Source organism: Hoplias malabaricus, chromosome 18 (assembly GCF_029633855.1).
Source record: "Hoplias malabaricus isolate fHopMal1 chromosome 18, fHopMal1.hap1, whole genome shotgun sequence".
NCBI classification, from domain to species: Eukaryota; Metazoa; Chordata; class Actinopteri; order Characiformes; family Erythrinidae; genus Hoplias; species Hoplias malabaricus.
The window spans coordinates 3573022-3585521 of record NC_089817.1 but is presented as its reverse complement, the minus strand read 5'-3'; the positions used below and the strand labels follow the sequence as shown (position 1 = coordinate 3585521).

At 49.1% G+C, this 12500-nt stretch overlaps 1 protein-coding gene across 1 annotated transcript in view; it reads left to right on the top strand.

Annotated features, from left to right (window-relative positions):
• trim69 (tripartite motif containing 69) overlaps positions 1 to 7661 on the top strand; it is an 8700-nt gene extending 1039 nt beyond the window's left edge. Inside the window, exons 2-6 of the mRNA XM_066650887.1 lie at positions 29 to 124; positions 796 to 1029; positions 2257 to 2279; positions 2393 to 2508; positions 3017 to 7661. Of these exons, the coding sequence (XP_066506984.1) occupies positions 29 to 124; positions 796 to 1029; positions 2257 to 2279; positions 2393 to 2508; positions 3017 to 3561 (1014 nt within the window). The 3' untranslated portion in view covers positions 3562 to 7661. The remainder of the gene's footprint in view (positions 1 to 28; positions 125 to 795; positions 1030 to 2256; positions 2280 to 2392; positions 2509 to 3016) is intronic.
• Positions 7662 to 12500: the final 4839 nt, after the last annotated feature.

Sequence of the window (12500 nt, the reverse complement as noted above, 5' to 3'; positions counted from 1 at the left end):
GTGTCTGTGTGTTGGTGTGTGTGGTCAGATGTCTCTGAGGAGTGCGGCGACAGCGCTGCAGTCGGAGCTGAACACAGCGCTGCAGTGCGAGAGAGAAGCAGAGGACGAGGTCAGGAAACTTAAGGTAAACAGAGGAGACCAGCTCTCTCACTGGGGCCCTGCCCCAATCCCCTAGGTTCTTGAAGTGTGCACTTCATCGTGGATTGTGGGTAACAGATTCAGCCAATGGTGTGATGTTCATCTGAGAGAAGGTTGTACTGTGAATGTTACTGGGACAAGTGAAAGATCTGGGACACAGCCAAATTAAATGAGACCCAAGCAAAATAGGGTGCTGTGGTGAGTATTGGGACAGAGCCATTCCCCACCACCTCCTGTTTAAGGTGGATGCAGAGTTCAGTTAAAGAGGGCAGATGACTGAATGTCTGGGTTGTGTTTATTTACAGTCTGCGTTTCTGCTGTTTGTCAGAACTCTGGTTTTGTTTTGGCACAAGAGGCTAAGTTCTAGATATTTAGTTCTAGATAAAATTTTACGTACTATGTTCTGATAATACTCCATAAAACTGTTTAAAATCATCTGAGTGGAACCTGGAGATGACTGAACAGAGGAGTGCTGGACTGGTGAGGTTCTCTCTGGCTGTGTGTGGTTCTGTGATGGTTCTACTTTCGTTCTCTGTAGTTCTGTGTTGGTTCTCTTTGGTTCTGTGATGGTCCAGGGCTGAGGAGGTTCTCTGTGGTTCTGTGTTGGCTCTCTGTGATCCTCTGTGTCTGTCCTGTGCTGGTGTGCTGGTTCTACAGGAGCACACGGCGGACCTGAAGCAGCGGATCGAGGCCCAGTTCAGCGACCTGCACCAGTTCCTGTACCAGGAGGAGAAGCTGCTGCAGGTGAAGCTGAAGACGGAGGAGCGGCGGGAGCTGATTCGACTCGATGAGCACAAGGCGCTGCTGTGTGTGGAGATCTCTCGCCTGCAGAGGAACCTCGCTGATATTGAGAACAAGCTCAGAGAACACGACCCATACACACTGCTCCGGGTCAGTACACAAACATACTCAGTTACAGAAAACTGCACCAGCCACTTTATTAGAAACACCTTAAGTGTGGGGGTCTGAGGATGGAGACTGGGACGAGGACTGGGACTGGGACAGGGACTGGGTCGGGGACGGGGACTGGTTCAGGGACTGGGACGGGGACGGGGACTGGGTCAGGGACTGGGTCGGGGACAGGGACTGGGACGAGGACTGGGACTGGGACAGGGACTGGGTCGGGGACGGGGACTGGTTCAGGGACTGGGACGGGGACGGGAACTGGGTCAGGGACTGGGTCGGGGACAGGGACTGGGACTGGGTCGGGGATTGGGACTGGGTCAGGTACTGGGTCGGGGACAGGGACTGGGCGGGGACTGGATAGGGGACGGGGACTGGGTAAGGGACTGTGTCGGGGATGGGGACAGGGACTGGGTCGGGGATTGGGACTGGTTCAGGGACTGGGATGGGGACTGGGACCGGACTGGGACTTTGACTTGGACTGGAACTGGGACTGGGACTGGGACTGGGTCGGTGACTGGGACGGGGACTGGGACTTGGACTTGGACTGGAACTGGGACTGGGACTGGGATGGGAACAGGGACTTAGACTGGGACTGGGTCGGGGACAGGGACTTGGACTGGATCGGCGACTGGGACTGGGACTGGGATGGGAACAGGGAATTGGACTGGGACTGGGTTGGGGACAGGGAATTGGACTGGGTCGGGAACAAGGACTTGGACTTGGACTGGGACAGGGACGACTCTCTTTCAGGAGCTGATTATTAGCAGAACTGTCTCACACTGACTGAGGGGTTCCTGATAAAATGTGTGTGTGTGGGGGGGGGTAATGTAAAGTTTTAAATCTGCTGATAGTTTACTCTGATTCCACTCTGAGAGAGAGAGAGAGAGAGAGAGAGAGAGAGAGAGAGAGAGAGAGAGAGAGAGAGAGAGATAGAAAGAGAGAGAGAGAGAGAGAGAGAGAGAGAGAGAGAGAGAGAGAGAGAGAGACTGAGAGCATAAGGATGTGGAGCAGCAGGATCTGATTTGTGATGTAACTGTCTCTCACTCGAGGAGATAAATGTTGGCATTTAACACGAGAGGGGGATTTCCAGAGAGAGAGAGTGTGTGTGTGTGTGTGTGTGTGTGTGTGTTGGTCAGGGCTGTGATGTCATGTGGAAAGTAGTTTCTCGAACCTGAGCCAAACTAATCAGGGTTGTTTCCCGTCTCTCCACAGAGCATAAAGACCCTGCTCCAGAGGTGAGCCCCACCCCGCCTCCCACCCCCACCCCCCGCTCCCCGTCGAGAGATTTTTACTGTTTGTTTTTCTCATTGTTTAGAACTTTGTTTATTTGTTTGTTTTGTTTGTTTAGACAGCCTCTGATGTTTGAGAAGCCAGCGCTGACCCGTCCACAGCTGTGTGAGGGGCGCTTCGCCGGGCCGCTGCAGTACAGAGTCTGGAAATCCATGAAAGGAAGCCTTTACCCAGGTCTCTCCCTCTTTAACACAGACCACCAGGGGGCGCTACAGCACACAGTGCCATTTTTACCAACAACAAGCAGCTAATAATCATTACTGAATGTGGCTAATTTTTTTACACTTTTACTATAAAGTGCCATTCCGACTATAATACCTAGTAACCCCATACCCATAACCACCTAACAATAGCCTAGCAACCACCCAAAATACCACAGCAACCATCTAACCACCTCCTAGCAACCACCTGAAATAACACCTGGCAACCACCTAACAAACCCCTAGCAACCACTTAAAATACAATAGCAACCATCTAACAACCACCTGAAATACCATAGCAACCATCTAACAACCCCCTAGCAACCACATGAGATAACAGATAGCAACCACTTAACAACACTGTAGCTTCCCTCTAACAGTATGGCAGCGCCTCCTGGTTAGTGGAGCTGCAGGTGTGTAGTTGGCGGTCAGTGCTGGTTTGGTTCTGGTTCTGATCTTGTTGTATCCCTCTCTCTGCTCAGTGCCATCTGCCATCACCTTTAACTCCAGCACGGCGAACCCCTGGCTGAGTCTGAGTCCGAGTCTGACCTGCGTCAGGTATCAGACCTTTAACAGCGCTCTGCAAGACAACCCCCAGCGCTTCAACGCCGCCCTGTCGGTGCTGGGGAGTCAGGGCTTTTCTCATGGCCGCCACTACTGGGAGATTGAGGTGGACAGCAGCGCCGTGTGGACAGTGGGCGTGGCCCGGGAATCTGTCCCCCGAAAAGGAGTCATCAAGGCCCGTCCGTCTAGCGGCTTCTGGACCATCTCTCTCTCGTATGGAGTGCAGTACATGGCTGGGACGTCGCCCCCTAGCGTCCTGTCGCTGGACGAGCAGCTGGAGCGAATCGGCGTGTATCTGGACTACCGCCGAGGCCTGGTGTCTTTCTACAATGCGGAGAGCATGACCCACCTCTACACCTTCAGAGACACCTTTACCGAGACGCTCTACCCTTACTTCAACCTCGGCTTCCTGGACAAAGTGCACGAGAACGAGCCCCTCAAAGTCTTCATGCCCAAAGTCTGAGTCCGCTTCCTGCTGTACCGAAGACCAGGAAGACACCGTTCTGGATCAGCTGAGCTCATTTCCTCATCAACAGCAGGAACGTAAACCTACCCCTCCCCAGCAGCTCCAGCACAAAGCTCTAGAATCCGTTTACATTACGCATCATTAATCGGGTCTGATCTTCTCACTCAGATTTACTCAGGATTTGGTGGATCTTCAAGGTTCAGTTTCTTAACTCTAAATGTCCTTTATCTGTCTCTGAAAAGGCCGCATGTGCACAGACTGATACACGTACACACCCCTGTCACCTCCGTCACCAACAACAAAAACATCATATCTGCGAGATGACGGGAAAATCAGACACGTTAGTTACTCATGTGTTCGATCCGAACGAACACCCTACAGCCTACGTAGTGCACAGTGTAGGTCATAAAATAATCACGTATTGCGCTGTGTCAAATTATAAAAGCTTTTATCTGATCTAGTATAAACCTCACATCTTCCAGATGAACTAGTGCCCTCTCTGATGTAGTGAGTGCACTATGCAGTGCACTTTGTAGGGAGTATATGGTGCTATTTGGGACGCCTCTCTTCGTTGTTGTTTTGCTGCATTGTCAGTTTTAATCTGTGTGCAGGGAAAAAGACATATGAAATCTGATCTGACCGTTCACACAGGTTATATGTCCATGAAATAAGATACATATTAAATGGAGGAGTCCCCTCCAGGGTGTATTCCCGCCTTGCGCCCAATGATTCCAGGTAGGCTCTGGACCCCCCGCAACCCTAAATTGGATAAGAGGTTACACACCGCGACCCTGAAATGGAGAAGCGGAGAAGAAAATGATGATGATGATGATGATTAAATGGAGGAGCACATTTAAACGTGACTTAAATCTGATTTGAAAGATGGGATGTTCACACTGCCTTGAAGAAACCTGTGCCTTGTAATGTGAACACAGTCAACACTGCAGTAGTGACCACTCCCATTACCCTACTTACATCCCCCAACAAACACACATTCTTAGATCTGTTCCACCGACTAGGAGCCGGTGTGGTTCCTTTGGTTCCGTGAACTTCATTTGGAATCTTTCGGTGCGTTTCCACAAACATAAATTCACTTACAAACCAGAAAAGGTGCCACCCACTGGTGTAAACACAGGGAGCCTGTTCACTGGAGAGAACCAAGGTTCCACGGATCATGAATGGAGTTCTTTTCTTGGAAAAGTGCAATCTGATATCAGTGAGCAGTGGTTGACCTTCGCTGAAGAGACAGAAGACTGTCATGTGGCCGCAGTCCCACCTCAGTCCACGGCTCGGGACCCGGCTCTGAGCTCCGCCTCCTGGGAGGCCTCCGGGGGGTTGGACCACACTCATGAATCCTCACACGCCCAGTTTTCGAGGGTCAGTGTGGTCAGTACTCACAGCCTCTGCCGTTTAGCTGTCCTCACGGGATCAAACGTCTGAGGCAATATCAGCAGATGTTTATCTAAAGGTTAGTTACGCAGCTACTGCACTGGGTTCTCAACGTTCTACATAACCCTCTGTCTCAGCTGTAAACACAGAGACAGTGGACAGTGGAGGTGAATGGAAGCAGACGTCCTCCTCTAAAAGCCCCTCACAGAAAGTGAGAACAGTAGACGGTGGGGGGTGGGGCACTTGGCTGATGTCCAGTCGTAGTTTGGAGAAGGTGGTGTCCTCCGCTCAGGCAGGATTATGAAATGTGTGTGGACTTTCACTTTAAAGAGAAAAGTGAAGCTTCATAAAAGTGGACCATAATAACCTGTAAATTAGTGTTTATTAAAGTGTTTATTAAATGTTTATTGCTCCTGGGCTGGTCCCAGGTCAGAGTCAGACTGACACTGCACTGCAGAACCGTAACATCCTCGGATGCCTGGGTACTGTCTGATATCCCTCCCTCCAAGCGCTGCAGGGGGGTCTTATTCTCCACAGACATAAGGCTGTAAATGACTAGTTTCTTTAATTGATTGTAACTCACTGAGTGCAACTTTAAAACAATTATAACTGTCCAGAAGGAGGTGAATAATCCCATAATGCTCTCACAGTGTCAGAGTGAAGGACATCAGACATGGCCCAGAGTTTATACCATGTCCCTGCCACCAGCATTGATCTAATCCGAGACTTGAGGTAATCTAATCCGAGGTGTGATCTGATCTGAGACCTCAGGTAATCTGATCCGAGGTGTGATTCGATCCGAGGTGTGATCTGATCTGAGACCTCAGGTAATCTGATCCGAGGTGTGATCTGATCTGTGGTGGTCTGTGAGTCTGATTCTCTTTAATCTCTTTATTTTTAAGACTTTACACTGGTCAGTATTTAAAGAAAGTCCAGATTCTGTAACTAATTAAAGAACTTATTTAGCTGCATTTGTTTAACTGTTTTGTTTTAAATGAAAACTGTTTGATCTTTTTTTGTGAAGTTTTATATCAAAACAGAGTTCAGTTTTTGATGAAAAGTTTGACTCAGATCTGAAAGCACAGACTTTGTGTTTAAGATGAGACTTTTATTTTGAAAAACAACAGAAATACTTTTTCAGTAAACTAATCTGAAATTCATTCAACATTTTTGTGTTGAACGATTTTACACTCAGTTATGCAAGTTTCTGATCTTTTGAAATTTGCATATTTTAATCATTTTTATCTTGTGATGGAGAGAGAACTGAGACTGCGTCGTGAGGTGATGCGTAGCCTGTTTCGTATGTTACTCAGTTCCACCAGCAGGGGGCGGCTGACATTTTCTCTCTTCATAAATCAGATGCAAATTCCAAACAGCTAATAGCTAACTGCTAGCATTGTGAACTTGCTTTGACCAAAAGAGTGTGACACAGTTCAGTGATGTGAGAATGACGTTCAGAGTTACTCTTTTTCTTCTGAACTGAGGCTAACAGCGCCCTCTAGCGTCTGCGGGTCTCAATCATTTCATTAAACAGTAAACGACTGGACGCCGCAACACGTCGGCGTCAGGACAGACAAACAAAGTGAACCGAACTGCCCCTTGTGGTCGAAGCATGCACAGCATGCTGTTAGCCATTAGCGCCTATGTGAAATATTTTTATATTTATGGCATTTATCACACGTACAGAAGATCTTTGTGTCGGCTTGGAGCTCAGCAGGTTCGAGTTTAAAATCCAGAACAGGAGCCAGTGCTGAGACAGAGAGAGAAAATGGAATAAAACACAGTGTAAATGCAATACAAACAATTCCTTTTCATTGTGTACACGTGTTCACACCTAGAAAAAGAAAAGAGTTAAGCAGAGCTTTCACCCATTTCTGGAAGAGGAAGGAGTTCAGCTGCCCCCTGCTGGTCAAAGGAAGTGTTAGCAGAAAAACTGAGTGAGTTCCACACAGCTCTAAAAAAATAAATAAACTCTAACTGTGGAGCACACTTTAAATTTGATTTTTTCATTTTTAAATCAACCTTCAGTGCTTCTGAAGTTATTCTAAAGTTTTCAGAAATCTGCAAAATAAGTGTCTCACTCTTAAACTTTTCTCCACTGTTTGTTTTGTGATATAAATGTAATCAGCAGTTTTACAGAGAGCAACTCTAAAGCTGCTGAAATTACAGGAATGCTTTCTTTAATGGTTCCTTAGGTGCTAGATATTAGCCTTTAGAACCTTCTCATCTCTCAGGAACATTTCAGTGATCAAAGCAAAGTGACATCAGCCATTACACACACACACACACACACACACACACAAACACACACACACACAGTTTTATGTTAAACATCCAGGGTACTAGATAACTATTTTGTATTTGTTCAGTGGATTTGGTAAATGACATTGAAACGTCTGAAAGAGTCTAGATATAAATCTGATAAAGAACAGATTAAGATTTATTATTATTTGGAGAAAAAAGGAGTAAATAATTCAGAATAAAGAGGAAATGAAGTAAACTGTAAATATCTAGAACCAGTTCAGTATCTGGAGTTCCTACCTGAAATAATGGCATAGAACTTTGAAGTTTTTTCTGGTTAATATCTAGAACTTAAGGGATTGTAAAAAACATGTTCCAGATGTTCTGTACACAGATGTTCTGAAGAGGGAATGTATCAATAGTGTCTGTAAACCATCGCTGTGTGAAATTAAAGCTCAGTTCCATTAACTCACCTCAATAAATCTCACTTTTCATTAAACACGGTTCTCTACTCGGAACCTCACACGGAGCAGGTCTCAGACTCAAGGAAAACATTCAGATGTTTTTAGAGTTCAGAAAAAATAAAAGGTTAGTGTAAATGAGTGACTTTGCTCCTTTCAGCTAAACATCTCTTCATGGAAAAGAAACCAGGACCGTTTCCTTTGTGGCTCTTTAAAGACATTTAGACTTAAAAGTTCAGACTGAAATAAATGTGTAAAGCTCAGGGTGTGTGTCCTGTTGCCATGGTAACTGTGGTGAGGACAGCATGAATGAAGAGACAGACGCTGTTTTTAACGTTGGTTATTGATTCTGTAAAATCCCTGTTTTAGCAACATGCTAACAACCACCTCGCAACATCTCAGAAACCAAAACATCCCTAGAAACACCTAGGTAACTAGTTGGATTACCATGGCAATCATCAACCAGTACAATAGCAACTACCTACCAACCATGAATAAATAAATTATTAGCAACCAGGATTACCACAACAGCCATCTAGTAATATCCTAGCAACCATCATAGCTGGGATAACATACCTAAGCAACCACCTAGCCTAGCAACCATGAATAAACCATGAATAAATACAAAACTAGACTAAACGTAAATTCTGGGATAAACTGAGTCTAACCATGTCCTGGAACTCTTGTCTAACCTAGCAACAGTAACTAGGGGTCAGTAGGATGGGGTTGGGTCAGTGTCAGGATGGGGTTGGGTCAGTGTCAGGATGGGGTGGGGTCAGTGTCAGTAGCATGGGGCGGGGTCAGTAGGATGGGGTGGGGTCATTGTCAGTAGGATGGGTGCTCGGTCAGTAGGATGCGGTGGGGTCAGTGTCAGTAGGATGGGGCGGGGTCAGTAGGATGGGGTGGGGTCTGTGTCAGTAGGATGGGGCAGGGTCAGTAGGATGGGGTGGAGACAGTAGGATGAGGCGGGGTCAGTAGGATGGGGTCAGTGTCAGTAGGATGGGGTGGGGTCAGTAAGATGGGGTGGGGTCTGTGTCAGTAGGATGGGGTGGGGTCTGTGTCAGTAGGATGGGGCGGGGTCAGTAGGATGGGGTGGAGACAGTAGGATGAGGTGGGGTCAGTAGGATGTGGTGGGTTCAGTAGGATGAGGCGTGGTCAGTAAGATGGGTTGGGGTCAGTGCCAGTAGGATGGGGCGGGCTCAGTGTCAGTAGGATGGGGTGGGGTCAGTAGAATGGGGTGGGGTCTGTGTCAGTAGGATGGGGCGGGGTCAGTAGGATGGGGTTGGGGTCATTGTCAGTAGGATGGGGTGGGGTCAGTGTCAGTAGGATAGGGTAGGGTCAGTAGGATGGGGTGGGGTCAGTAGGATGAGGCGGGGTCAGTAAGATGGGGTGGGGTCAGTGTCAGTAGGATGGGGTGGGGTCAGTAGGATGGGGTGGGGTCTGTGTCAGTGGGATGGGGCGGGGTCAGTAGGATGGGGTTGGGGTCATTGTCAGTAGGATGGGGTGGGGTCAGTGTCAGTAGGATAGGGCAGGGTCAGTAGGATGGGGTGGGGTCAGTGTCAGTAAGATGGGGGCTAGGTCAGTATGATGGAGTGGGGTCAGTGTCAGTAGGATGGGGCAGGGTCAGTAGGATGGGGTGGGGTCAGTGTCAGTAGGGTGGGGTGGGGTCAGTGTCAGTAGGATGGGGCGGGGTCAGTGTCAGTAGGATGGGGTGGGGTCAGTGTCAGTAGGATGGGGTGGGGTCAGTGTCAGTAGGATGGGGCGGGGTCAGTGTCAGTAGGATGGGGCAGGGTCAGTAGGATGGGGTGGGGTCAGTGTCAGTAGGGTGGGGTGGGGTCAGTGTCAGTAGGATGGGGCGGGGTCAGTGTCAGTAGGATGGGGCAGGGTCAGTAGGATGGGGTGGGCCAGTGTCAGTAGGATGGGGTGGGGTCAGTGTCAGTAGGATAGGGTAGGGTCAGTAGGATGGGGTGGGGTCAGTAGGATGAGGCGGGGTCAGTGTCAGTAGGATGGGGTGGGGTCAGTAGGATGGGGTGGGGTCTGTGTCAGTGGGATGGGGCGGGGTCAGTAGGATGGGGTTGGGGTCATTGTCAGTAGGATGGGGTGGGGTCAGTGTCAGTAGGATAGGGCAGGGTCAGTAGGATGGGGTGGGGTCAGTGTCAGTAGGATGGGGTGGGGTCAGTGTCAGTAGGATGGGGCGGGGTCAGTGTCAGTAGGATGGGGCAGGGTCAGTAGGATGGGGCGGGGTCAGTAGGATGGGGCGGGGTCAGTGTCAGTAGGATGGGGCGGGGTCAGTGTCAGTAGGATGGGGCAGGGTCAGTAGGATGGGGTGGGTCAGTGTCAGTAGGATGGGGCGGGGTCAGTGTCAGTAGGATGGGGCGGGGTCAGTGTCAGTAGGATGGGGTGGGGTCAGTGTCAGTAGGATGGGGCGGGGTCAGTGTCAGTAGGATGGGGCAGGGTCAGTAGGATGGGGTGGGCCAGTGTCAGTAGGATGGGGCGGGGTCAGTAGGATGGGGCGGGGTCAGTGTCAGTAGGATGGGGCGGGGTCAGTGTCAGTAGGATGGGGCAGGGTCAGTAGGATGGGGTGGGCCAGTGTCAGTAGGATGGGGCGGGGTCAGTGTCAGTAGGATGGGGGCTAGATCAGTAGGGCTAGTTTTAATGGAGCAGATGGTACCAGTTTGATGCTGTTCCCCCCAGTTGATGGTGAGTGTCCAGCTGCAGGTTTTTTTGCTGGAGCAGGGGCCCGGCCAGTTCGGGTTGGTGATGGACACACTGCTGATCACATCCAGCTACACAAACACACAATGACAACAAACAAACAATAACAACATTTCAGTATTACTCCACACCTGCAGACACCTTATTTCCCAAACCTGCCACAGAACAGCACCCGTGACCCTGAGAGGACACCCCCCACTGGCAGACAGAATCACACACACACAGTTCTTAGTAACACTACATAACTCACACACACATAATACACCTCTCTCACACAGCAGCGTGTGGAGGTTAGAGCGCCCCTGTGTGGTGGGGTGCTCTGCTGGTTTCCCCGGCGGTGGCTGGTCTTTATTTTATCACTGTTCCTGGTGCAGTGTGTGTTTCAGTAAACAGTAACAGTGCAGCACACAGGGATCTGAATGTGACTGGAGCGCCCCCTGCTGTTGGCCTGGAAATTATCTCAAAAGGGAATCGACACCATTTCCACGAAATTCCTCCATAACCCACTCCACGTCTCCACCACACCCCCAGTGTGTTATGCCCTTTCCCCCTCCGTCTACAGAGTCTCTGTGGAGCGGTGATGATGATGGGGACAGTGTCACGTCCCTCTCCCCCAGAACTTTTGTATTAAATATAAATATAAATGATGTTTAATTACTGAACATTTTTCTGAATTAAGATAGCAAATAATCTAATCACAGCCAGCAGGGGGTGCAGTCCTGCACTTTCCCTCCAGTGGAGCAGTGATCCCAGGTCCCTCCAGACACCAGACTCTAGCACTGTGTTCTAAACTGTGCCCTGATCACTCCAGAGTGCACTGTTTTGGGATTCCACCATTTTGTAGCAGTGTCTGAAAACAGTGGACAAATTCAGTGCACTCCCATGATCCCACAGTCCAACAAATAGCAAAGAGCCAATACCAATAATCCACTGCACCGTTTGGTAAAAGCACACATGAAGTCATGTCCTCACTTGTTCACGACCCCCCTCCTGTGCACTATGTAGTGAGTGAATAGGGGTCCATTTGGACTTGAGCTGAAGACCCTGGTGTAAACTGCGGTGTTCTGAAGGCTACGCTCCTGGTCTGTGTGTGTGTGTGTGTGTGTGTATAATTGGTACATCATTAACACAACAGCTGTCCTTCACACTGTGTAAATCTCATGAAGAATGGACCAACAGAAACACTCCAAAATTACTCTCAATTAAATCTCTTTACTGAAGGTTTTGCCTTCTTTCTGTAAAGTTACTTCTTCGGGAGATACGTGTTTCTCCATCCATTATCTGTAACCGCTTATCCAATTTAGGGTCGCGGGGTGTCCAGAGCCTACCTGGAATCATCGGGCGCAAGGTGGGAATACACCCTGGAGGGGGCGCCAGTCCTTCACAGAGCAACACACACACACCTACGGACACTTTCGAGTTGCCAATCCACCTACCAACGTGTGTTTTTGGACTGTGGGAGGAAACCGGAGCACCCGGAGGAAACCCACGCGGACACGGGGAGAACACACCAACTCCTCACAGACAGTCACCCGGAGCTGGAATCGAACCCACAACCTCCAGGAGCTGTGTGACTGCGACACCTACCTGCTGCGCCACCGTGCCGCCCATAGATACGTGTTTCTATTTGAGATAAACCGAGAGGTTCTGTAGCTGGGTGTTTTCCTTTATATCCCGTACGTGTTTTATTATATGCCTTTTTTCCAGTGTTAAAACTCAGAAAGCAGTTGCTGTAACATTTAAGGTGGAAGGGGAAATGTTATCTGCATGTTGGCACCAACAGCTTGACCAACAGTGGGCGCCATCGCCACAAAAGTGCATCGCTGTAAAAGAGCGATAAACTCTGTCAGATTGTAGTTCCACAGCCACACTTTAGTTTCCCAGCACTTTGCTGCCGATGGCGCCCGCTGCATCAGGATAAAACTTCCGGCACCACAACAGAACCAGTTTAAATTAAAGCATGATTTAAGGTGGAACGGAACATCAGACTAAGAGCCTGGGGAATAAGGATCTTGTTCAGATTCGTTACCGTGCTGGGAAACTAAACTACGCTGTGACAGAGTGTATTGCTCTTTTACTGCGGCTGGTGATGAATGTTGTCTAAAAGAACTCACTATAAACGACTTTGTC